Source organism: Anabrus simplex, chromosome 5 (genome assembly GCF_040414725.1).
Source record: "Anabrus simplex isolate iqAnaSimp1 chromosome 5, ASM4041472v1, whole genome shotgun sequence".
NCBI classification, from domain to species: Eukaryota; Metazoa; Arthropoda; class Insecta; order Orthoptera; family Tettigoniidae; genus Anabrus; species Anabrus simplex.
Genome location: NC_090269.1, coordinates 41,670,275 through 41,698,228, shown reverse-complemented (window position 1 = coordinate 41,698,228; position 27,954 = coordinate 41,670,275). Strand labels below are relative to the sequence as shown.

Here is a 27,954-nt window from a genome sequence, read left to right as displayed (position 1 = left end):
ACAGCTCCTTACGCTCCCCACTCCCATCTGTATATTTCCATTTGTCTGGCAGATCCCGCATTCCCGCGGGGAAAAAAAAATAGTTACCATGACTTATGCCTCAACCCTCGTATTTTTCCCTAACTGATGTTTAAAAAATAACGTTTGGTAGTTTTGGAGGTGAGGTGCTCCAAATTTTCTGTCTCAGTCTAATGTATATTACGGCTCAGTTTTATCTGCACAACATGCTGCATATCCATGGAGCACATATGTCATCGCTCAAAGGAAAAAAATGGTGTACTCAGGTGACAGTAAATATTGAATTTCGGGTCGGCATAGAAGTTGATAAACTGCTTTCTAGCTCTCGGGGCTACGCAGTATGTACCGGAATACAATGTATGTGCTGTGCGGGCTAGAACTGTGACCTGGAACTATACATTAAACAGAGAGAATGGCAATGAAACATGTGTCGGCAGGGGATGGCCGCGCCGCATTATATACGCTATGCCACACAATAAATGAATTGCTCTGTTTATTTCCACTCGAGATGCTTGCTCATTGATTTCAGCTTTCATTACCAGCTTTCAGGAGTTTTTCATGATAGGGGGTGAGCAGCTAATATCGGTATTTTGCAACGGGGCTGGCTCCAAACATTACACACACATATCCAGGCAGGATGAGGTTTATATATCTTGTTATTCCGTTGTTACATAGCTATATTTAGCACAGTGCGATGTCTGAAATAATTATATTTTTGCATATTAGCCGGAAAGGTTGGATATAACATACGAACGAGAATTATTGCTATTTCTATTCCGGCATCCGTGTTAAATTCCACTCTACATATATTATTACTAACCATTACTTACACCTCAACCTGCTATCGAAGCAGAACAACATAACAGAGATATCAACTTGCATCACATGTCCGAGAACTGTCGACAGCTCGACTGTGCAGTCCACTCCCATTGTCAACGCGGCATAGGTTTCCCTACGGAAAGTTACAGTATATCATAGACTAGCTCCTGATTAGGCATATGCATGTGAATAAAAATCGACTTAAAACAGCCTTTACTTCGAAAACGAGTCAGCAAATTAAAAGTATGAAACAGCACAGCACGTTTAAACTGCTAACAATTTCATGGAGTTAAGGAAATGAAACTGAAACCTGAATACCAGATGTCGATGGGAATTAATCTATTTTGAAGTTTATACTTTTAAACCATCAACATTTGGAATTTTCAAGGAGGTCAACAGTAAACAAACTCTTCGCTTTAATGAACAAAGTAGGCTATTTATCAGCGCACACATTAGAGATTTCGTCCAGCCAAATAAAATAGAAAATATTATAGCTCTTATCTCGCAATTATGGATGGCCATAGACTGAGGAATTAAATTATTTACTATTAGATGAAATGGGCTATTTCAAAATTAATGAACGAGATAAACTACACAAAATGTTCGGTACATTAACGTAAATGAAACTATAATGTTCATACCTGAAAAATCCTGTACTAATTAATAATACTCTCTATAGTAATGCATTGGCGTCCACTATATTACATCAGAATCCTGCTTCTTAGCTGAATGGTCAGCGTACTGGTCTTCGGTTCGGAGGGACCTGGATTCGATACCCGTCCCAACCTGGCCGGAGACTTTTAACTGAGAATGGGCTATTTCACTGGCTCGGGGATTAGGTAGTTGTATTCGTCTTAATATATTTCTCTTCATCTATAGTACAAACAACACACTTTCAATCATCACATACACACGCGCGGTTGGTGTCGGGAAGGGCATCCGGCCGTAAAACTGGAGCAAATACATATCACATTTCAACCCCAATAAATTGGGGTAACGGCAAAGAAGAAACGAAGAAGGAGACTAACAACTAAGGTACAGGAGTCTCTTGTCAGTCACTGTTTGCATGTAAAATTCTTTCGCCTCCTTTCTAATTCACATTCCATTTATTACATAAGTTTGACATTTTCTTTACTTTACTTCGCACTCGAAGGTTTTACAACATCGTAATCGCGTTACACTGAATACATTTTCAACTCTATAAATATTCACATTTTCCACATACTTCTTTGACTTTTCTCGCTTGTCCAGTATTTGGGTAAGCGTATCACTGCCAATTCTTTATTATACAGAGTGATCCACATAAGCTTTACACCTACAATATCTTCAGACTGTTCGAAGATACTAATAGTCTTCACTTTGATTAATTATGTCATCGAGTTCAATGTCGGTCCAATGGTATAATAATAATAATAATAATAATAATAATAATAATAATAATAATAATAATAATAACGGTTTTACGTGTTTCCCACATACTTCAGCTTTCAGAGATGTCGAAAAGGTGGTAATTTTTGTCGCGCAAGAATTCTTTAACGTGCCGGTATATTTACCGGCACCAAGTTAGCGTATTCGAGCATCTTCAAAATACCATCAGCCTGAGCCGGGATCGAACCCGCCAGGTTGGACTCAGAAAACTAACACTCTAAAATTTGATCCACTTAGCCCGGTATTCATTAGCTGTATATGGGACATCGGAGAGATTAAACATTATCCAGTAGAAGACGAATTGTAGAATGTCTCCTGCGACGCTAAGGTTTTCCAGGATGCATATTAAGCAGCATTTCACTTGTGTACAGTTGTTGTAAAGGTATGAAACAGAACATTATTCACCAAATTTTATTTACAGACTCGTGAAATGGTGCTCACCTATGAAGAAATGTTCCAAATGCTATTCATTCATGTGGAATATCGTAAAAATACTACAGAAGTAGAATTAGCCGAGCGATGAACGTTTTCCTCATAGACGTCATTGAACCCGTCCCACCTTCAGTAATAGTGATCAAAAACTTCGCACGACTGTATGCTCCACCTTTCGAAAGAGTCGACAAACCAAGCAACGGTTCATAGAAACGCTTTTTCAGTAACCCCTTCCCCTACAAGCTAGTTCTACCCAAACGGAGCAACACACTGCAATCTGCCGATCAAGTGTGTTGCTAATTCCTCACAGGGAAGATTATAACTTTTCCATATCTTCTCCTATCAGAAACTGCACAGTAATTCATTTCATCACACAGAGCGCCGGGCTGAGTGGCTCGGACAGTTGAGGCGCTGGCCTTCTGATACCACTTGCAGGTTCGATCTTGACTCACCCGGTGGTATTCGGAGGTGCTCAAATACGTCAGCCTCGTGTCGGTAGATTTACTGGCACGTAAAAGAACTCCTGCGGGACTAAATTCCGGCAACTCGCCATCTCCGAAAACCGTAAAAGTACTTAGTGGAAAGTAAAGCAAATAACATTATTATTATTATTATTATTATTATTATTATTATTATTATTATTATTATTATTATTATTACTCTAAGGGGCCAGATCTAGTCACTTAGTGGCTGAATAGACAACCCTGACACGACCATGCAGTACTCTCTTCGGCAGCGTGTTTTTACTATGAATACGTATTGGAATTCAGGGAATTCGTGGAACAACGGGACGGCATCAAAATTGAGAAAAGGCTATTTCCAGCAAAATGGTGCAACATGTCATATGTCGAACGACTCCATGAAATTTGTAGCCAGCTTCTTCTACGGTGACCGTCTAACATCAACAAATCAGCGACCCCGAAAATCTTTCCTGACTTAACCTCGAGTTTGAATTTCTGTAACTATTTTTGTGTAAAATTTACATACTTATCTCTTAAATTCTCCTTGGTGTCATCTGATAAATTGGAAATTTCCATTTCACTCTCATCTCCGAACAGAATATACAAGAATAGACCGCAGTCCGTACGGCCATTAGGAATGAAATCAATCACACTGACGAGGTTGCACTTCAGGGGACGTCAGCAAATAACATTATTCTCTCTTCGTCAGCGTGTTTTTACTGTGAAAACGTATTGGAATTCAGTGAATTCGTGGAACAACTGGACGGCATCAAAATTGAGAGAAGTACAGTACAGTTGTGTATTGACGCAGATGGAAGACATTTTAAACATTTACTCCAAGGAATCTCCCACATTTACTCAATAATTCGGGACAGACTGCACACATTAGATATTACTGGTACAACTAGACGCAATAGGTAATAAGTTTTGTACGATAACTTCCACCAGAATGTACAGCTAATAGTGGAGTTAGAATTATATATGAAGATTTAGGTATACAAGCAAACATAACTAGAAAGGTAATACTATTTTGGCTAAGATTAAGAAAAGGAAGCAGGACGGAAATACTGAATTTAGCATACCAACATCAGATGAAGCATTTAAGTCACGATTACTGACTAATGAAAGGATGCTAGACAGAATGGGAGACTCTTGGGATAAAGAGATCAAGAACGAAGATAAGAAATGAGTAAGGAAGTAACTATTAGAATGAAATATATTACGAAACAGATGACCATGGCAGAATTAAGATCAAAAGAACATTATTAGAATTCTGTGAAATAATCCAATAGATGTCAAGAAAGAAGGAAAGAAAGGCTTACAATACAGAGGTAAGAGATATGGTGTGGTGGTTAATGGGTATATGTAAGAATTAGGGTTAAAGAGTAAACATGACAAAAATCGTTGTTTATCTTGTGGAGAATTAATGAAAGGATCGTCTACTGAGAGCATGTAGGGAGACTGATTCACTTAGGGTTAAATACCTGGATAGTGAATGCAAAGTAAAATTAGGGGAAACTGATTCACTTAGGGTTAAATACCTGGATAGTGAATGCAAAGTAAAATTAGGGGAAACTGATTCACTTAGGGTTAAATACCTGGATAGTGAATGTAAAGTAAAAATAGAAAAAGACAAAGAAATCCACAAAATTGTAGTGAATGTAAAATAAAAAGTAGAAAAAGACAAAGAACTCCACAAAATTCTAAATTGATTACATAAAGAATGGACAGCAACATTTTCTGTATTCTAAAAAAAATATGCGCCAAAAGAAAATTAGATAAAACAAGCACTAACTTAACTGAAGGGTGGGATACATGCTTAACCTAGATTATAACACTGTATAACATCTACGATAAAGAAAAAGTGTTCAAATTATTAGAAGAGACAATACACACTACTGGGTTTACGTATAATTTAATGTAGTAATAGATTAATTCATGGGTGAGCAATAGAAAGGGGATTTCATGCTCCGAATGGACAAATGCTCTCAAGATGTCATGCAACATTACAGCGGTTCGCGCAATACCGGGTCGATGTTCCAGCATAACCCGCGGCCGTTTTCCAGACCGCAGTGAGACTGAAACTCTAGGACACGTGCTGGACTCATGCCTCAAAGGTAAATTGCGGGTAAACGCAAGACATCACAAAGCGAAAAGTTTTTTTTAATCCTCATCCTTGAGATCGTTAGGATGGAAAAATTCATGAAAATGTACACTGTGAATCCTCTTGAAGGATATTTTTGACCAGCTAATAGTATCGCCATAAATCGACGCACCAGAAAAATTGTATTAGATCCAACAATTCGCTTTGCAAGGGATCAACATCAGGCATCTGAAATCGACCACCAGGAGAAAAGGTTCATCTACGAACCCTGTCTACTGTACCTCACTGTTCGCTATGTTCAATTGAAAAATTGGTGAGTTATAAGACTACTGTTTGGCAGTAGGGGTGCCGTGCCTCTTGACTGGAAACATTCGGAAAGCCTCGGATTGTCTTTAACTGTCTAATTTGCAAAGGTCAATATGGATCGTCCCTAGGGTGACCAACTGTTGAAGGAAGGAATGAGGGACAAGACGGTCAAAAAAGGGGAACATTCCATAATTTTGTTTAACAGCTACGTGATTATCTGTAATTTTACAACGACAAAAATTGTAACATTTTGAAAAGCATTGCGTTGCCAGTTCCCCTCTGTTTTTGACCACGAGTACTCTTACTGAAGTAATAACATCTTTATTGTACAATTCCAGTCTGTGTGTTGAAGATCCTTCATCCATAAGAAACACTGAACGTCGTCTTGCAAAGTTTACAGAACGCCTTGTGGACGTTACTTCGATCAGGACTCAGGAGATAAATATGGCGTTTACCACTTTGCAACATATGCACATGCGCGTTTATTCTTCCCTTTTGCCTTCTCGGGTTTAAATGATGGCTTTCTTTTTTGTGACGAAGTAGAAGTACAGTCATCACTATATGACGCCGAATCCATTTCAAAAATCTATTAAAAAAAAGAACTCAAGTTATAAAACACGCCTATGTCGATGCGCATCGTGCTACAGAACGGCCGCACACGCATTCCACGGGCTAACGTTAACTCGGAAGTCGGAAGGCACATCCGGAACGCTTTTCCAAAGATGCTATAACATACTTCCTTGTACTTACAAAGATTATACTTTTGACAACGGTTATGCTATGTTTGGTTGAAGCTAAACGGCACCACATTGCATATTCTGAAAATTCGTTCAGATAGAAAACCAAACAATTGCGGGACATTTACAAAATATCTAAAAATTCGGGACGGCTGGTCACCCTAATCGTCCTGTAATTTAGGATGGTACTAATAGTTCTGAAGTATGTCCACGCTTACGCAACGAAGGTACTGCTGACGATGAAGAACGTCCCGATGGGTAATCTCAGCAAAAATGTTTGTCTCGAGAAAAATCAAATATTTGAATAATGTAATATAGACATAGTATTAATCATAGGGTTTGATACAATGACTTATACAGAAATTCACAGAATGACAGCCTGTCTTAAAATAACGGAAGCATGGTGCAATTATATTAGGACTGTAGGTGTAACTTATGTGTTCTCTCTCTGTACGTAAGAGATGAGAAATGGTTTTAATCTTGCTTAATTCACAAGAAAAGTCAAAACTGTCTACATGAAAACTATCCCCAGGATCGAGGGGTACGATGATAGTCTGAAAGAAGCTATTATTGTTATCTATTCTACCCACTACACGAAGCGAATATTTTGGACGAGAGAGAGAGAGAGAGAGAGAGAGAGGAGTGATCCACTGATTTTACCTCAAATATATAGCCTACACTTCTGAACTTTGTGGGTGCTCGGAGCAGTTTCAAACTTGAACTGCGCCAATTTTCCTACCAAAAAATACCCACATGTGGATGTGGTTAGAAACAAAAACTACCACAATGGTATGAAAGATTAGATGAATCTAGAGTATGAGAATAGTAGCACTATTTTGACAAATCCTGACGATTTTTTGAAAATTACAGGCTCTTTACACTTACAGTAGAATAAAACAAAAACTAAAGTAATACTTCAGAGCTCAAAAGAAACTCAGCCTAAAAGTTTCCAGAAAACGAAAAAATGATGTAATGGCCTCCTTTATCATCTGTTACTGAAATGGAGATTTATTTGAAATCGAACGTAAGAAATTTGCACGTTAAATGGAAGGACATCACACTGAAACAACAATCTGAACGAAAGTTCACACTTGCTTGCACAAGCGATTTGTCAGTTTTGATACACTTTCTTCTGTACAAAGGCTACTACACCAGAAATTTCTGTAGTAGTAGTATCAACACGTCTTCCAATGCTACATCGAAGAACACTGATATCTCCTTCGAAAAGCAAGATGTTAATATTAAGTGCATTGGCGATCAGTGCACTCATCTGTTTCAGTTTACAGAATGTGCCCAATTCTTAACCGAACTTTCGATAATAGGTCATCTCTGTCCAAAGACAACACAAAGGATAATTTGATATTTCTATTCAATAACACAGAGCCTCCGTGGCTCAGACGGCAGCGCGTTGGCCTCTTACCGCTGGGTTCCGTGGTTCAAATCCAGGTCGTCCATGTGAGATTTGTGCTGGACAAAGCGGAGGCGGGACAGGTTTTTCTCCGGGTACTCCGATTTTCCTGGTCATTTTTCATTCCAGCAACACTCTCCACTATCATTTCATTTCATCTGTCAGACATTAATCATTGCCCCAGAGGAGTGCGACAGGCTTCGGCAGCCAGCACAATTCCTATCCTCACCGCAAGATGGGGGCTTCATTCATTCCATCCATGACCCGGTCTTTGACTGAAAAACAGGTTGTAGTTTTTCATTTCATATTCAATAACTCAGCGACATAAAACATTGCATTCGAAGATCGCAAAAAGAAATATGATTGGAATAATATCATTAAATGTAATAGATGATCAATTTATTTGTGCAAACACATTTCACAACGTACCATCAATTCTTGAAGAAAAATGTTGATAAAATAATAATGATTAGCTCGTCAAAATATAGCGTAAAGGAGGCTTTATGAACAACTACGTGCATTCCACTGAATGCATGCGAATGCCAGTATTTTCACATAACTGCCATGTGTATTTCCACATAAAATATTACAGCACTATTGCAAAACAGTGGGAAACTCTTTCAGCGATACAGAAAGTATTATATCTGAAGAAAAGAAATAGGGGACGAGTGCTTGTCTAATAGATACGTCACTTCCGATGTAAACGGCTGATGCTATAGGAAATATCGAGTACAGGGTTGGTGATGGTAGAGGAGCGTAGCGGACCAGAGCGAAGAGCGATATTAATTAGGCCGCTGTCCCGCGGGGGCGGTTTGCTCGGCCCGGGACACACGCGGCTGATTAACCCCGGTGTTGATTTAATCACCAGCTGGGTAATTGGCACCTCTCTCCTCTCGCGCTCTTGTTGCATATTCATCAATCGAGGAACAACGCTATGGCGTCCAACGGCGACAAGACGCCCATGGCTCTGGCTGTAAACGCCCCCTATTTCCCAACAACCCTTCTCCCCGCACATACACAACTGCATCAAGGCTTGAGAGGACATAGCCGGATCTCAATCTATGTGTATGTTATAACACTAATAATGAGCACCCGCGGAACACTTGAGTACCCTGCTTAACACCCAACAGCTCAGATAATCGGCCGAACACCACTGTTAACTACTGAGGACAAAGTGGTTTACAAGGTCCAGATAGTAACGTAATGAGGCCATCAAGTATCCACAGAAAAATGTCATCCCTTAATGCGCTCTTCTTACCATGGAATCAATTACTAATGAACCTAAATTAGTACATAATGCGCGCAAGAGCACTGGACGGAACGTGCGTACCAAAGCTTAAAGAAAAGAGGATCCTTATTTTCAGTTTCTAAACTGATTCTTGTTAGCTAACTTAAATGCACTGAAAGCTGTTCTTTATAAAATTACAGCGCACTAAGTTTTATTTCTGTCACCCTTTAGCAAGAGATTTCCTGCTGAAATTAGGCTTTCCAATCTAAGTATTTACTGGGCTGTTCGAAAAGTTCTGAGCGTATTATTATGAGTTGAACTAACAAGGGGGCTTTCCCTACTCGTCACCACCAATTTCGATCAAATTTATAGAACATGTAGAGCTTGGCTAGAAATTAAAGTACCCGAAGTGGGAACTCCAGATGGCCAAGCGTATAGAAAATAAAAATAAAAATGTTGACGCGGCACTCGCACCGTATAAGCCACTTACGTTAGTGCGCACGCCGTGCAGTTGTTGGTGTAGCGGTAAGAGCTCGGACTGGTAATTCGATGGTCGTGGGATCGACTCCCCGTGTGGAGAATGTTTTTTCTGTCAACTTTTTATTATTCATTTTCCAATTAAGTAAAAAGGTGAATAATTAATTTAATTTATTTATTTATACGCAAAAGGCATTGAAAAGGTAAAAAATTGGGATTTCATTGTCAGACTTTTTTCTACCTGCGCCAAGAATCTATTGTTTGTGTACAGCCGGCAGGAGCAACCTTCACTTGTAAGGTGGAAACGAATCCTACAGCGAAACAACTATTCACGTTTTTGGCACATTCCCCAAGGAGGGGAGATAGCCAATAAAGGAGAAAAAAAGAAGAATGTCTGTTTGAACACATCGGGAAAGTTCGCAACTCCAAATTTTCTACAATTGTGCGCTCATTAACAAAAAAAATGACGTCCTATATGCCTTTTGCATATAAATAAATAAAATAAATTAAAATAAATGAATAATATAAAAATTGAGAAAAACATTCTCCACACGGCGAGTCGAACTCACGACCATCGTATTACTAGTCCAAGCTCTTACCGCTTCGCCATCTACTGCTCGGCGTGCGCGCTAACGTAAGTGACTTATACGGTGCGAGAGACGCGTCAACATTTTCATTTTTATTTTCATTTTCTATACGCTTGGCCATCTGGAGTTCCCACTTGGGGTACTTTCATTTCTAGCCAAGACCCGCATGTTCTATAAATTTGAGCGAAATCGGTGGTGACGAGTAGGGAATGCCCCCTTGTAAGTTGTATGAATTTAAGAAAACACCCATATCCACCAATTTCGTTCTGCTAGGTACTTAAGGTCGCACTAACAAAACTGTTTCTTCGACAACGCCTATCTCGGAAAGAGCTTGACTGCGAAGCACTGAGAGTCCAGCCCTTGCAATAGTGGGGTGTGAATAACAAACCACAGAAAACAAAGGCAATCGATCGTAGGATACGTACTCCTTTGTCTCTCGAATGGAAGCATAACCTCTCTTACAATAGTCTACTTGCCCGGTATTTTAAATTGTGCCCGCAAAGAGCACGGTTCGCTATTAGGTAGAAAAGTAAACCAAGTGCTATTCTAACACAAGTGAAATTACCCAAACGTTTTCGCTCAAAACATTCTGCAGATACCAGGTCGAGTGGAAGTCGATACATCAGTCTACAGCACCTTTCCGCGAGTAGCGCAACACACACAACCTCTCCTCTTTTTATCGCTAGGTCTCGCTTCATACGGTGGTGCATGATTTGGTACAATTTCTCCATCTGGCTGCAGTTCACATCTAAATCAACTGTCTGCAAGAAAATTGCTAGAATGACGACTTCCGTACTACGTCATCATAGACAATTTTCATACAGCCACGATCTGTTTCAAAAACGGTTCTGTTTCGTCGTGGTTTAGGAGCATGACGTATATCCATTACCCATCCATGATGATTTTCTTTGACAAGATGTGTGTACCACGAATATCATTAAATTTTCATAAACATAATTTCAGATAAATTTTCAGGGTATAGGCTATAGTAACATCTGAATCGTTGAATTTGAATTCGTCTCATTGTACATTGCTGAAAGAATTCCAGAGCGAACATCGCAGTCTATGCTGACATTCCCAGCTCTGGATATCATGAAGCACCTCCGATTCGTTGATTCTCCAATAATTCTCCTTACAAAAATTTCATATATGTTTTAACATGTTTATACAATGCCAACCCCCACCACGTTTCTTCATCAAATAGCATTACTTTAAACTTCTCTGCATCCTTTTTCGAAAATCGTCCACTTTCTCCGAGAAATTAAATTTTCTGATAATTCTGAAATTGTGCACGCAAAGAGTAAGGTTCACTTGTAGGTAGAAAAGTAATCCAAGTGCTGTTCTCACACAAATGGAATTACTCAAAGTTTCTTCTGATCGTAGCCAAACTTCTGTGAGAGACGCAGTCAAATAATACTGTTCGATATAACTTCTTATGCTTTCAGAGTCGGTGTCCAATTCTATGCACAAGCTTCCTGGACTTGTAAGCTGTGGTCAGAAAGGATGTGTAGTCTCACAAATTGTACTGGAACCTTCATACATAGCTATAGACTGATGACGTCAATGATGTCACAGCAATCGCTTCATAGTTAACATCGAATGCCCGTAACAGGTAATTAATCTAGGTTTCCATAGCCAAATACATAAATAAAAGTCCATTTCATGAAAATCTTTCAAAAACTTGTACAACTACTTCCCCTGCAATAGAAGTGAAGAAACAATAACACGGGGGAATATTTTCCTTTCATTTTCTGTTGCATGGATTTTGCAGCGGCTTCTACGTATTTCTTCATCGCTGATTACACACCTGAAATCCGATTTCTTGCGATTTGAATGTTTATTTTTTGCGGATGCACAGGAATTAGAGAGAAACAACATTTAGATTAAAGATAACACCAGGGTAATTAAAACACACACAACCATTTTTACATAATTTTAATTATTTTTCCATATAAAAATATCTGATTAAAACACCTTTTTTTCCGTTTTTAGACACGATCATGTCCTCTTTACGAAGTATAAATGTAAAAATAATTCTGATTTGTTTTCTATATGTTCGGCTTCAACGTCAAAGGCACAATATTTCATAATTTGAGAGACGTGGCATAAATGTGATGAAATGCTTCATGACTGGACTAAAGAAAAACGAAAAGGTATTCTTTTTAATATCCCCGTGGTTTTCGCGAAACCAAGGACTTATTTCTGCCTGATCAATGTGAAGGGTAACGGCAGAAACACCGGCATACGAGCTCAGATCCTAATATTCCGTCAGCATTACGACCCATCCCAATGCGACTGTGTGAAACTCCCGGTTCCAGTTTTCAAGAACTTCGTCTCTGCTAAGGACGAAGGCAGTCGACGTAGTGCTCAAGGGACTTTTGAGATGCGTATGCAAATGGCTGTAGAATCTGAAGGATCCTCTTCTGATACTAAGCAGTCATTAACCCCTTAGCTGGAGCATCAATCGAGATTGTCCTGAGCAAGTCCACGAATGTAAGAGCTACAAGGATAAATTTTTGCCTGATTAGGACCTAAATGACTTTTGCACACCACTATGTAAAATTTTATAATTTCCTCCCACCTATACGTACACGTAAATGTTATTTTTTAGAAAAGTATATGGTTTTATTTAATTGTATTCTACGTACGGTATGTTTTACGCTCGAAATAAGTGTTTTTATTTTGTTACATTTCAAAACTGTTAACATGTCTGATAAAACTGGATATTTTTTGTATAAATCAATAATATTCTCACAAAGATGGTGTCTAAGATGACATCCAAATTCAGTATGTCGAACTGAAAGTTGAAAAATGTACATGAAGATGAAAAACAAAACAAAAATGTTAAATTGCAAAATAAATATATTGTAACTTACAGAGAAAATCTAAATTCAGATATGCGATTAGCACACCGAAATTAAGAAATACGTTTTTACACAGTGGACACGTTTTAATTTGAACTCCAAGGGAAATCAGAACATAATCGAATTATCCAAAATTCGAATTAACCAAGAATTACTATTTTAACAAAAATTATAGTAAAGTACTGTATAAATGCATAAAATGAATTCATTGTAATGAATACTTATTAGAGTATTATGCATTCTACCGTACTTTAACAACTGCCATGTTGTCCTCTACTGTAAATAAATGTTTTCACAGGAAAACATACTGTATAAACACTAGTAAAACAACCGTATTTACACAAAATTTAGCACATGAAACAATACACTGATTCCATTGCTCGCATTCGAGTAGTATTTAACAGATCAATTTTAGTTTGCTTCGTGTCATTGTCCAGATGTTAATAACAACCTACCAACGATAAAAATGTTTTAAATTGTGTATTACTCCTTGATCCATCGGCTGCACAACTGACGTCATATTGTGAGGAAAGCAGACTACAATATCCTGATCCTTGTATTAAGCTGTGCAGTTATCAATAGAGCAAAATTTTCCTGTTAGCCCAATACATATTTTATCTAGCGCTAGAAGCAAATTTTCAAAAAGTTCACTAGTCATTCAGGCTTTTTTGTTAGTCTTGTACTGTAGTGGAAAACTTTTAACAGCTTTGAAACATCTTGGAAATTATCTGAAGGCTTCAATTCATGGAACCGTTACAAAATTAAGTTGCGGTAAAATCCCGACTTCGATTATTCAAATTTAAGCTTCGAAAATTCGAATTAAACACTTTTTTCTTCAATGATTAGAATATGAATTTCAAGGGGAATGAACCAGTATTCGAATTATCCAATGTGCAGAGTACACTGTATAAATGCAAAAAAAAATTTGTTCCCCAGTGTAACTGAATATATTTTCGTGCTATATTATGACCCGATTGCTAGTAATACTAGCAAATGTGATAAGGAGACATGAACTGGCCTGGGACTACTAGGATTACAACGCTATGATCGTGCATGTCCCACCAGTGTACACAATAGCCAGTCAGGCAGCGCCCTGGCCTCGTGGCAGCGAGATAATGCAGCCAACACAGGACTTCTACACTGATGACCAGATAGTCTCCCACGACGGGGGGGCACGTAACTTATGCAGGTCTACCAACATGAGAACTGCTAGATAATAATACAGATCTGAACAGCATAACTTTCTATTACAACAAGAGAGATGTCCCGGCAACATTCCATTTACATCGGATAAATATGTGAACGCTTCTTCATTGTGACCCAAGAAGAATAAAGAGGAACTCGGCCATAAATTGTAACACAAAGTCAGCAATCTTAAGCTTCCTTTTCTTTTCACCAGACATATGTAAACATGATCACGGCATCTCTAATTCTGTTTCAACCGTGATTTGTAATTTGACTGATTCTGTGTGGCATACTTTTTTTTTTACGATTGGCTTTACGTTGCACCGACACAGATAGGTCTTATGGCGACGATGGGACAGGAAAGGGCTAGGTGTGGGAAGGAAGCAGTCGTGGCCTTAATAAAGGTACTGTCTGATGTGAAAATGGAAAATTACGGAAAATCATCTTCAGCGCTGCCGACAGTGGGATTCGAACCCACTATCTTCCGAATACTAGATATTAGCCGCAGTTAAGTGACTGCAGCTATCGAGGTCGGTGTGTGTGGCATTCTTAATTTCTAGATTTTAATAACATCAGATACCCGAAATAATATTCAGTATTTTATATAACTTTTTTTTAGTTATTTCATAGAAAAAATTAACCAATTAAGTAAAATATAAAGCATATCAGGAGAGTAGTTTACTACTACTACTACTACTACTACTACTACTACTACTACTACTACTACTAATAATAATAATAATAATATGTTGTTCGATCAGTCCATAGACTGGTTTGATGCAGCTCACCATACCACCCTATCATGAGCTAACCTTTTCATTTTTACGTAACTACTACATCCTACATGTGATCTAATCTGCTTGTCATATTCATACTATGGTCTACCCCTACCGTTCTTACAGCCTACACTTCCCTCAAAAACCAACTGAACAAGTCATAGGTGCTGAAGATGTGTCCTATCATTTTGCCTCTTCTTCTGGTGAAATTTAGCCAAATCGACCTCTTCTCACCAATACGATTCAGTATAGCTTTATTCGTGATTCGATCTAACCATCTCACCTTGAGCATTCTTCTGTCATACCACATTTCAAAAGCATCTGTTCTCTTTCTTTCTGAGCTAGTTAATAATAATAATAATAATAATAATAATAATAATAATAATAATAATAATAATAATAATAATAATAATAATACCTTTCAGTGCTCAGTCTCCAAGCCTCTGTGAATGAACTAAGCACCTCCACAATCCTCTGTCTAAAACAAGGATTGTGGCCTGTTAGTTCTACACATCTTACACTGAAATAATTAAAAATCAAGTTTAACCATCGTCAACTTACAACAGTCTCGCTCTGCTTCTCTCACGCTATATCACCAAGTGCATTATTAGCCGATGATGAATGAGAGGAACGCTATATTCAAACAATTTGGTCTCAAGATAAGCAAGTCCAAAACGACAGTGTAGCCCGTTAGAACATCTGTGTAGAACATCTGTACTAACATCACTGTAGATGGATCAAAGTTGGAAAAAGTACATCAGTTCCGCGATCTTGACAGTGTAGCAACAACACATAGCCGACCATCTTCAGAAATCACTAGTAGAGTAATGGAGCACAGTTTTATCATCTTGTGACAAAACATTTTTGGGATAAGCGAGATCCATTAAGATAAAAATTAATAGTTTACAGAAGCTTCTGTGTACTAGTTACCACATATAGTCCAGAAATCTACATCCAAACCAACAGAAATATAAGCAAAATACAAGCAGTGGAAGTGAAGTTCTTAAAAAGTATGATTCAGAAAACAAGGAGGGACAAAATAAGAAACGACGCGATACGTCACCTTGTCCAAGTGAAACAACCCCTTTGTGAGATCTGTGTCGAAGCCATGCTGAAACGGTTTGGTCATCTCAAAATAATGGACCCTCAAGGAACAATTAGATTGTGGTTTGAGAAGAACTCGAAAGCGAAAGATCAAGAGGTTAGCCAAGGAAGAGATGGATCGATCAGATTAGAAATGATTTAGCTGGGCGAGGTCTGTTTTTGCAGCAGGTTATGGAAGAAGACACCTACACGGACAGAAATACGTGGACAGTGCGAGAAGCTAGAGCTGGTTCAACAACAATAATAATAATAATAATAATAATAATAATAATAATAATAATAATAATAATCTTCTAAGCGTGTATCCCGCAATGTTGCAGAGTCCGCCTGTCTGGTTGCTGATCGGTACTTCTTCCTGTCGAGCGCTTCTTTGGACTTCAGGCCAGTCGCTTGCATGTTCTCCTCAATTCCGTCCAGCCATCGTTTCTTCGGGAAGCCACGGGGTTGAATAAAATTGTGTGTGTTTATGTGTGTATGTGCATTTCTTGGGTCATCCTGAAATACATTACAGTAATAAAACAGACGCTGTTTTACTCGTAACAGTATGAACGGAAGTTGAACTGTTCAAATGTTTGATTTGCTTCATGACAACCAGTTTATTCCCTCAAAAAAATACGAAGTACAATAAGTTCAAAAACAATAATGTTTGATAGTTTGCGGCATCCAAGAAAGCCGTAATGATGGTACTGGAGACCACATTGGTAGCGTCGATTACCGCCATTAAAGTCTGATTCAGGTGTGTGTATGTGGAAATCAGAATAGCTATGAAATATCCAGTTTTACATTGAATCCGAATCGCAAGGGCGTAACGTTTTAAATCATGACTGTACTGAGCACTGAATGAGAATTCGAACTGTCACCAGGTTGGTGAAAAGTCAATGTTGGAGTTACTAAGCTATCATGCTCAGAATTTCGACCTGGCATGCACTAAAACAAAGAATTCTATCAGTTACCACACCTCACTTACTATTGGACAATCACACTCCTACGATGATGATGATAATGATGCTGATGATGCTGATGATGCTGATGATGCTTGTTTAAAGGGGCCTAACATCTAGGTCAACGGCCCTGAGGGTACGAGATGGAACGAAATGACATGATAATTAAAATTTTTAAAATGTATCCACTGACTAGAATTTAAAACAAAATGTGATGGAAAAAGTTTATGAAATTAAAATAATCAGTGGATCTAATCCGCAATGCCTTATTTTCTGATAAAAGGATAGAAAATACAGATTAAAATACAATAAGGCACTGCCTTGAAGTACAGTGATATAAAGCATTCAAGTTAGAAGTTAAAATTGCACATTAAAATACACAAACACAAACTAAAATAGAGACAATGGAATAAAGGCGTAGCTAACTAATAAAAAATATACTTTTACACACGATAAAATAGGCCACTCTCCATCACAAAACGGGTGACGAGGTTTGTTGACTGCTTGTCATCTCGTAGGATGAAGGAGGTGGTACTCGGTATTTTATACTACCACGCAGATAGGCCAGGTCCACGCATTCCGTAAGGATGTGTACCATGGTACACGTGACTGCCGCAAGTGGACACCGGGGAGCCTTCGCCCTTCAGTAAGTAGGAGTGCGTTGCTATGACATGACCGATCCCAAGACGACATAATACCACTGCTTCCCTCCAAGAAGCCCGAAGGGAAGTCTTCCATACTTTCGTAGTTCCTTTTACCGCTCTCAGCTTATTTGGGAGAGGGATGGCCTGCCACTCCATCTTCCAATGAGACATAACCAAATGCCTCAGCTGAGAACTAAACTCCTACTATGCTTTATTTCAACTGGCTATATGCTGCAGTTACTTGGGGGTACTCGTCTTAGTTCATTAGATAGTGAGAACGAACCTCGACAATGACAGCGACTAATGCAATGAATTTACTTACATGTGAAAGGACTACTTTTTAAAGGTCAATTTATTGCACACATAATTTTATAAGTTTTTGAGTGGACATTAAATATTTTAACATACATCAGAAGTCTTCAATCTTTACTCTTTGATCGCATACTCCAATATTTTGTAAACAATTCGACGGTTTTCGTACTTCAACACACCGAATGGTAAGTGGCTCTCCGTTAACAAGCATAATGTACTTCAACAGTTCTCTTAATATTTGACGTTACTCTCAGAAAAAAAAAAGAGGATCATATGAAACCTCAAAGCTGGGAATAACGAATATTATCCTATTCTACGCCTAAATATATATATATTATCAGCACAAAATAATACAGCAGCTTCAAACACCCTAGGCGTAAGACCATTTCCCTGGTTCACAGATTTTTAAAAATGCACCCAAACAAACCTTAGATTTGAGGGTGATGAACCTATTTCATATCACTTGCTGTGCCTATTGTGAACCATAGTGTAAACTCATAAACCTTCAGGATTAAAAATAATTAAATGATAGATTTAACGGAGAAAGTATTTTCCCAAAATCTACACAATATTTTCATAAAAACAAGTAACAAATGTTCAAACTGACCTTCAAGCGAGCCAGACGAGGGTTTTCGGCAGCCATCTTCGTGAGCGTCATGTGGTCTCCTTGCGCTGCCCGAACCAGCCACTCTCGAGCTTTACCATCCAACTGCAACACATCATGTTTATAGTATATCTAAGGAAAAACATTTTAAGCGCACTGTTCTTAAGCCTCGTTAACGTATATTTTTAAAGATGTAATCCATTTTTTAATTTATTCTAAGTTTGCCTTACGTGACAAAACTTACTAAAAATATGTATGTGGAGTAACATTAGAAAAGAACACACTATAATCCTTCGAGGACAGTCATGAAAATGTTTTATCATGGAGATCCCGAAAACACGGTTATGTTAATGAATCTTGATATAATGCTGCGTGTATCAACCATCAATCCGATTTGACCTATTCAACAAGATTCATTCCAACAAAATTCTTGTTTGGCTATCAGTCTCTCGTTCGCAGCAATGTTTCAACATAAATCCTGGTTAGACCAGAGGTTCCCAAACTTGCTGTTTCAAATGAAGTTGCTGAAATCCTTTGCAAACTGTAATTTAAAGAAAATAACACATTGCTCTCGGCACTTCTTCACGATTATCTACTGAAAATAGTGTTTAAGAGTCCAAGGGAAAACTTGAATATCTCATAAATTCAAATGTCTACGTAATTTAGTGGCCTAGTTAGCGGAGATTTAAATTAAATTCAATAAGGAAAATCTGACGAGATGGTTTTATTTGACGGATTGAAAATTTCAACAGTTCTCCGGAAAATATCAACTGGCATAATAAATCATACAAGCATTTTTAAGATGTACTTTTCTTATACTAACTTTGCGAACGGTACTGTTTTAATAGTATGAGCTAAGGGAAACAGAAATAAATTGAACACTGAGACAAAACGTTGTACAGTTCCTTTGATGAATGGTCAGAATCGAGGCATTCGGTTCAGAGGGTCCCGGGTTGGTGATTTCAACTGTGTCTAGTTAATTCCTCTAATTCGGGGACTGTGAGTTTATCACAATATGCGTCTCTTCATAAACACACAATACATTATATAACTACCCTTTACAGAAACACTTAAGATTAATAGAGAATACATCCTTCCACATAGGATATCCCTCCTAAGTTCAAAAAGTAACCTTGAAATCCTGACTGTCGAAATCCAGTACGCGTACATTTACATCGGCAAACACGTGGTAAATGTAAGTTACGAGGTTTCTTTAGAAAGGTTATAGGGAGGTACATTCAGGGAAACGGGGTGGACTAGGGAGCGCTGATGACAGTATAGGAAGCACGGAACTGGAAGTCAAGTATGGATGACATAAAAACGTTAATGTTAAACTGTAGAAGCATTGTAAAGAACGAAATATTTTTACTGTTCGGAACTCACGAGTTTGCTAGCGCGGGGTGAAACGGAGAACGGGGGGGATTACAGACTAGCTGCTGTTGGCGTAGTAACCACCTTACTGTACTCGGTAACGATAAATATCGGCCCGCTCTTCAGAAATTGTCTGAGTGGCTTTCTAAGTATCGATCAGTTCGTATCTGCGCTCTTATTAGGTCGTTATCATTATTCTTGTGGGGGGGTTTCCACAGAGCTTTATCTAAAGGTGCACAGATTTTTGTCTCGGTGGATACATTTTCTGCCTTCATTACGTCTACCGTTCGCAAGAAGTGAAAAATAATTCAAAGCGAAGCTACGCAAATAATAGGAAAAATTGTTAAGCAGTGTAAACAGCCAGCTAGAAAAGGTAAAAGATAGACCGCTTCATTAGCTAAGTCATCCTGTTTGAGTTTTAAACCAGAAAAAAATAAAAATAAAATAATGAAAAATGGAGAGATCATACGGATTAACAAAAAACATCTACAATAAGAAGTGCATAACCTGGAATGCCAACACAAAACACTACTACACCGTGGTTAAAACAGAATACCTGTATGCCAGTGAATGCCAGTCCATGAACTACAATTTGGAGAAGCTAAAAGGTCTTAGAGCATGAAATTCTAGGTACAGTATAAGTATCATCTCTAAATACGTTTTGGGCTGTACAGACCTGGAAAGAGAGGCGTTGATGCGGAATTATATGGATAAGATAATCAACTATGTGGAAAACGACACAGAAAGGAAAGCGATATTAGCCGGAGACCTCAATTTATCAAATATAAATTGAGAAGGCAATGCGAACGACAGGAACCTTGACAAACTTGTACAAAATGACGGCGGATGGAAATTTCGGAGCAACAAAATTTACCAGAAAATGGAGAGAATTTCGGAGACCACGAAGAGGAGGAGACAGACATTTCTAGGACATCTGTATAGAATGAACGGAAATAGACTTACCAAACAGATATTTAATTACTTCTGGAAAAAGAAGACCACTACACCATGGATTAAGCAAACGTGTAAAGATATGGAAAGGTTAAACATCTCGGAAGCCCAAATGTACCGTAACAGAAATAAATTTAGGAACATTTAAAAATCTGCAGGGGTTTCAAGCCGGACGAAGAAATGAGAAGACCGGAAGAGCCTGGACAGAAGAACGAAAGCAGGCCAGAGGACGTATGGAGTACTGGACACAGAGGAAACTCCATACAGAGAGAAAGAAATGAGGTTGCAGCGTGATCCTAAGAGGTCAATTCGCTAAACATCATCATAATAATCATCATCATCACCATCTATGGACTCAGCTACTTGGTGCAGACCTTTGAATTTCGCACCCTCTAGGTGATCAGTAATTGATAATTACCCTATGAGCGAAAACATCAGAGACTTAGTTCCAGTTTTCAAATTAGTGTTTTATGCGCTCTGAATGTTACGACACAATTTTTTAGTAAGACAGATACCGCTACGCTTCAGTCAGACTGGCTGAAGCTGCGTTTCCGGTGGTCACATTCCTCAACCTGGCAATTAAGTAAGCTCAGAATAGTAAGTAATTCTATATACACAGTTTAAAAAAATTACGGGAACATGTTTTGTAACGTCAGGTATGTGAACGTTAATTTGGTAGATGGGGTTCCAATGGTCGTACAGCATACCTTGAGACCTTAGCTACTCAGGGTATGTCAAATCGAAGTTGTGCTCCATCTGTAGGCTTAGCCATGCATTACGCTGTTAGGTGACCTCTCAAAACAAAGTGAATAGCGGTGCGTTCGTGTGTCGTTGTGAGGTACACAGACTACTGCGGTCATTTGAGCACGATGTACGTCAACCAGCACATCCCATGAGACATCTTAACGAGGTTCAAGTCACAAGGGCCGTCACTTTGGTCCAGGAAGGATGGACTTTTCGTCCTGTTGCTGTGGATCTCAATGTCTTTCCGTCAGTTATTCACCGCTTGTGGAATCGCTACTGTGAGACAGGCCAGTTGACAAGGAGTGTTGGACAAGGTCGTGGACGCATGATAACCCCACAGGATGACCGATATCTGACCATCTGTGCGTTGCGGCGTCGTTCAGCAACTGCCAGAGAACTGCAACAAGACCTCAGACTGGAGTTACGGTGTCTGACCAGACAGTAAGGAACAGGTTAAGAGAAGTGCCGTTACAACCCAGACGTCCTGTTCGAGTGCCCCGTTTAACGCAGCAACATCGCGCAGCTTGCCTTTCGTTTGCCCGTACCCACGTCAACTGGCAACTTAGCAGATGGAGACCGGTGTTGTTCACAGATGAGTCTAGATTTCCCCTGACACGGCGTGTTGGACGTCAACGTGTATGGAGACGCCGCGGTGAGCAGTACATGCCAAATGATGTCCAGGAAGGCGACCGATTCGGACAAGGTTCTGTGATGGTTTGAACGTGGCGTGGCATCAGTACTGATGGCCGTACGGACCTTTTCGTCGTTCGTGGTAATCTTACCGCTGTGGGGTTCATCGAGCAGATACTGTTACAGCATGTGTTGGTTGCTGCATACGGTGTTGGCCCTGAATTCGTACTCAGTCACGACAGTGCCAAGGCTCATGTAGCGCGCATCACCAGAGCTGTCTTGCGAGAACTGGACATTCAAGAGATGGAATGGACAGCAGTGAGTCCCGAACCTAATCCCAACGAGCATGTGTAGGATAGGCTTGAAAGAAGTGTTCGTGGGCGTCCTGTTCCACCACAGACTCTCCGAGACCTCGAACAGGCTCTCATTGAAGAATGGGACCTTATACCGCAACGTAACCTCAGTCGACTTATACGGAGCATGCTACGTAGGTGCCAAGATGTGTTAAATGTTAGTGGAGGACATACACCATACTGAAGCACTCCAACTGTGATAAAAATCCACCCTGGAGGACTGCTATCACTTTGTTTTCGTCGCTATTTGGACATTTCCGTTTGTATTCTGAAAAAGAACGCGAATCCATAGATGCTCTTTAGTATACTTCAACGGCAAAGAATAAAGATTTAGTTGGCAATATACCTGGGTGTGAGGTACTGTTTTGTCGAGCATGGCATACGTTCAAAAACATGTTCCCCTAATTTCTTGAACTGTATATATACTAGCAGGTGCCTGCAGCTTCTCCCGCGTTTATTAATTCAACCGTGTTAGTTTTTCTAAACCGTTAAATTAAATGCAAAAAACTATATTTAATACCATACATCGTTTTCACTTTTAATATTGGAAGTTTTCTATTATTTTAAAATTTCACCCCCTTTCAACCCCCTCCCATTGGGGTGTTTTACCCTACAGTATTCTTTCCCAAACAGTGTCATATGAGTAACATGTTTGGTTGAGAGCTATGCTGGAATATGCACACGTACATCCATGATCTCGGTCATTTTAGACATTCCTTTCACCCCTTCTAACCCCAATCCCGATTGGGGATGAACTTTGGCTCAAACGGCATCCAGAGTGTCTTGGTTCATCTCAACTATCCAAAAGACTATGAACTCACCACTAATATCGGTCATTGTTCGGAGTTTTACATTTTACCCCTTCCTTTAGGGTTTGCTAGGGTTTTCTTGCCCCTTCAGTAATTTTTCCATATATACGTTAGATGTATATCTAGTTTGGTCGAGTGCTATGCTGAAACATACACACAATCACCCGTACTCTCTGTCATTTTCGACATTTTCTTTCTTCACTCCTCCTCACCCCCTATGCCATGGGGACTGAACTTGGACTATTCATTTTATGTACCGTTTATAGAAAAAGAAGAAGAAAATTAGTTTTAAGAAAAACATAATCTTTACATACTGTTGGTTAGGCAACCCGCTGATCAGACTTGTCACGCGGTTTACTTACATTCCCGTATTTTCTCTTTTTCACCCTTCTCACTCCATATGTCGAACTACCCATCAGATTTCGTTCAAACCACTTCCTAAACCCTCCCAGAGGTAATAAGAACAAATTGTAAAATTTTCAGCGAAATCCGTCCAGTAGTTTTTGAGTCCATTCGAGACATACATAACAAACATTTATATATACTATATATAGAAGATACAGTATATACAGATTTGCCAGATATTGTAGTAGGAGTTGACTTATGGCTGAGAGGTGATATTACGGGTGCGGAAATTTTCTCACGGAACTAAATTGTTTCTCGTAGAGGTAGGATAGGAAAGGTTGGAGGGGGAGTATTGATTCTAGTGGAAGAAGAATTTGTAAGGTACGAGAAAGTTAAGGATGAGAAACATGAAATTCTAGGTACAGTGCAAGTCTCACCTCTTAAGATTTTTTGGGCTGTACAGACCTGGAAATGGAGGCGCTGGCAATGATGCAGAATTATTTGATAAGATAATCAACTATGTGGGAAATGACACGTAGAGAAACGTGATAGTAGCCGAAGATCTCAATTTACCAAATATCAATTGGGAAGGCAATGCGAACGACAGGAACCATGACCAACAAATGGCAAATCAGTTAATCTGGGAAGGACAGCTGCATCAGAAACTATAGGGAAGAATATTCTGGACGTGCTGCTGGTAAAATCAGATGAGCTTTATAGAGAATCTGAAGTAATATATGGTATCCCTAAGTGATCACGAAGCTGTTTTCGTCGTAGATAAAAATAATTGCGATAGAAAGGAAGGTTGCGAAACTAGGGCAATTAGGCAGTATCATATGTTTGATAAGACAAGCATGAGGAAGTTTAAAAAGTAATGATTGGTGGAAAATAGTAAATGAAAATGGAAATATGTGGGATGGGTTAAAGCAATATTGTCGAGGAATTTGAAAACAGGTATGTACCTTTAAAGGAGGTAAGGAATGGTAAAGAACCGCTATATTGTAGCAGAGGAGTAAAGAGGTGGTTAGTGTTAAAAATGGTTGTGAAAGTAAGGAGAAATCGAAGGAACTTACTAGAAAATTGAATCTACGAAGAAGTCGGCTTTAATCACATACGCAGGATTGTAAATAAAGGTTACAGATCTCTTCATGTGCTTACGACAGTATTTAGGGGTTGTAGAGCACATTAGAGTATGGTTCCAGTGTATGGGACCCGTATCAGGAACACTTAATTCGAGAACTGGAAAAAAACCAAAGGAAAGCAGCTAGATTCCTTCTAGGCGATATCCGACAAACACAGTAGCGTTACAAAAATGTTGCAAACTTTGGGCTGGTTAGACTTGGGAGAAAGGAGACGAGCTGCTCAACTAAGCGGTATGTTCCGGGCTGTCAGAGGAGAGATGGCGTGGAATGTCATTAGAATACGAATAAGGTTGAGTGGTGCTTTTAAAAGTAGGCAAGATCACGATGTGAAGACCAAGTTGGAATTCAAGAAGACAAATTGGGGCAAATAGTTTATAGGAAGATGAGTTAGGGATTGGAATAATTTACCAAGGTAGATGTTCGATAAAATTCCCAATTCTTTGAAATTATTTAAGAAAAGACTAGGTAAAAAACGGATAGAGAATCTGTCACCTGGGTGACTGTCTTAAATGCAGATCAGTGGTGATTAATTGATTGATTGATTGAAACTTCCAAGCACAGAGTTTATTTTAAAGGAACCAGTCAACTTTCAATCACAGCCCATAAGACAAGTCATGCACGACTTCAACAGCTGTACTACGTATATCCTGGAGATTTTGCGAACCAGACAAAATAGGAAAAACATTGCGAAATGGGTTGAACCGATGGGACTCAACCTAACATATGATCCACCCATGCCTCCTTACTTTATATTTGGAACAGCGACATGGGTATAACCCAATTTTTTTAAAAAAGGTCAGAAAGGGGTCACTAGGTAAGAAAAGAATACTGCAAAGCCAATACTTCCACGGGAACACCAGCAAGCCATAATCTGTGCTGTAGAAGCAGCTGTGAAGCCTGAGACTAACCAGTATAAAGGATTCAAAAGAACACAGTGGAAATGCCCATACTTGACCTTGATCAAGAAGTTCTAGAAATTCACCTTGTTTCAGAGAACTCGCATCGTTTTGTTGAGGTATCCAGTCTATAGAAGATTCCTTCTCCCAAGGAATATCCTAGACTGGTGACGATTTGATGCATGCTAACAACCTCTACGAGAGAGAGAATTTGATGTTATTGATAATTCACATGCCACTGAAGATGAAAAGCCCCTTTAGGTACCAACTTCATATAATACTATACAGGTTTATGAACACACTAACTAAATGTTTATAATATTAACTTAAACATTAAACTTAAGAAAATAAAATACAGATACCAAATCCAGTAGAATTAAAACATACATTATATAATAAGTAAAACATTAAGCCTATTGACTATTTTATACTACAACAATCTAAAGAATCTAAAGCTAAAACACAGAATAAAATGTTTAAGAAATGTATATATTTCTCATTGTTAGACACAAGAATGCCTGATCTCAGCCCCTTGCGTACTCCTCCTCCAAGAAGACAGATGTTAAGAACTGCTTTAGTTGATTACAATTTAGTGTTATTTGCGAAACGGTGAAGAATAAAGACGTTAGATACGTGATGCAGTGCAAACAAAGGATTTGTTAAATTTAGTCTTACGATGGAGGAGAATTTGAAGGGTAGTTTTTGTAAACCTATTATCTCTGTTAAGTACCCACTCCATAGGTTTATATACATTACAAAGGTAGGATGGGGTCTTGAGTTTAAGAATTTTGTGCGTGCCAACAGCTACTGATATTTCCCGACGTTCATGGAGTTCATGCAGTTGTATGTAATAGGGTGTTATGAGTTCATCACGCCTGGCATTTGTCGCGTAACGAACACGTGCGTTTTGTACCGACTGTAGTTTTATGTTCAAAGTTTCAGATAAGTCGCTGTCTACGACTGAACTATAGTCAATGATTGGGAATATAGTCTAAGACTTTGAACAAGTAGTTTTCGCATGAAAGGTAGTGTACACGAGACGTTACGTTTCAAAATATGCTTGGATGACAACTTTTCGGATCACATTTGACGTATGACCAGACCAGAATAAGGTTCTGTCAAAAATTAGACCTAGATTGTTAACGGTGTCACTATAATGGATATATGTAGAGAGAGAGAGAGAGAGAGAGAGACGCTAGTGGCTCTCATGAAGAAATGTCCGTACACTTCTTTGTTACAGATTAAGAATGTCTTCTCCCATCTCCTTAACTGTCAATTTTGCTTTTTTTAATACTCGCTGCAAGATCTGATAGAGGCCTTTCCTTAGTACACGACCAAAATAAAGATTTTTCGGCATTTAACCAACTAAACTTACTCTGCTAAATGAACAACACATAGCCTTTTGAACATTCGTCTGCGGGTCCACAATTTGAGGCTCCTGTTGCGTAATGGTGGTATTCCTGATGGTCCATGTTTCTAAAATATGCAGGAAGATGGACCCAACACAGCTTCTGACCGTTCTTTGCTTCAGTTAGGTTATGCTGTCATTCAGAAGTATGAATTCACTTTTGTGAAATTTCTTCGTTTATTGCCACCCTCTGTTTAAGTTCTGTTGCAAGATCCAGTATCGTTCTGTCTCAATGTCTCCAAAATATTTGAAACTGTTCGCTCTCTCGATTTTCCAATTTCCTAAGTTCAAGCTCACAGCAGAGTACTCATTTGTTGAAGATCACGAACGAGGTTTACCTAACGCTGATTTTTCGGACTCGTTTCTTCAGTCGCTGCGGTTCAGTTACAGCTATTAGCAATCAAGGTGTGAAAGTGAGTGACAAATTGATGCAAATGTGTGGGTACACTGACAATATTCAACGTGGTGATAAACTAAGAATGGATCCTCTGTTTAGGTACTCACTAGTAAAAACTACGGTATACGAAAGCAGGATAAGTTGAAAATTAAATTAAAATTCCAAGAAACACGTGAGCATTTCCAAAATACAGCTCAGCGATCATCTGTAACCTACCATATCAAAAAAAACTCCAAATAAAATATTTAACAGTTACCTTATTTCACTTTCATTCAATCAAGTAATCAGAAGTAAAATGTTCATGAAGAATGACAATGTACACTTACCGATGTTACAGATGAAGTGTCTCCATCACCTTCTCCCTCATCCGTGGAATTCTGTAAAGGAGATGACCTGAATTAGAATATACATTTCCCTTAATATCCCTTAACCTATAAATTCTAAAATCTTAAGAACATATTCAGACCTGTGAT

At 38.8% G+C, this 27,954-nt stretch overlaps 1 protein-coding gene across 1 annotated transcript in view; it reads right to left on the bottom strand.

The window, feature by feature from the left end:
* Nucleotides 1–27,954, bottom strand: part of sowah (sosondowah) — a 270,251-nt gene that overhangs the window by 105,386 nt on the left and 136,911 nt on the right. The window contains exons 5-6 of the mRNA XM_067146849.2: nucleotides 27,808–27,858; nucleotides 18,439–18,540 (exon numbers count right to left, since the gene is read on the bottom strand). Coding sequence (XP_067002950.1) covers nucleotides 18,439–18,540; nucleotides 27,808–27,858 — 153 coding nt within the window. The remainder of the gene's footprint in view (nucleotides 1–18,438; nucleotides 18,541–27,807; nucleotides 27,859–27,954) is intronic.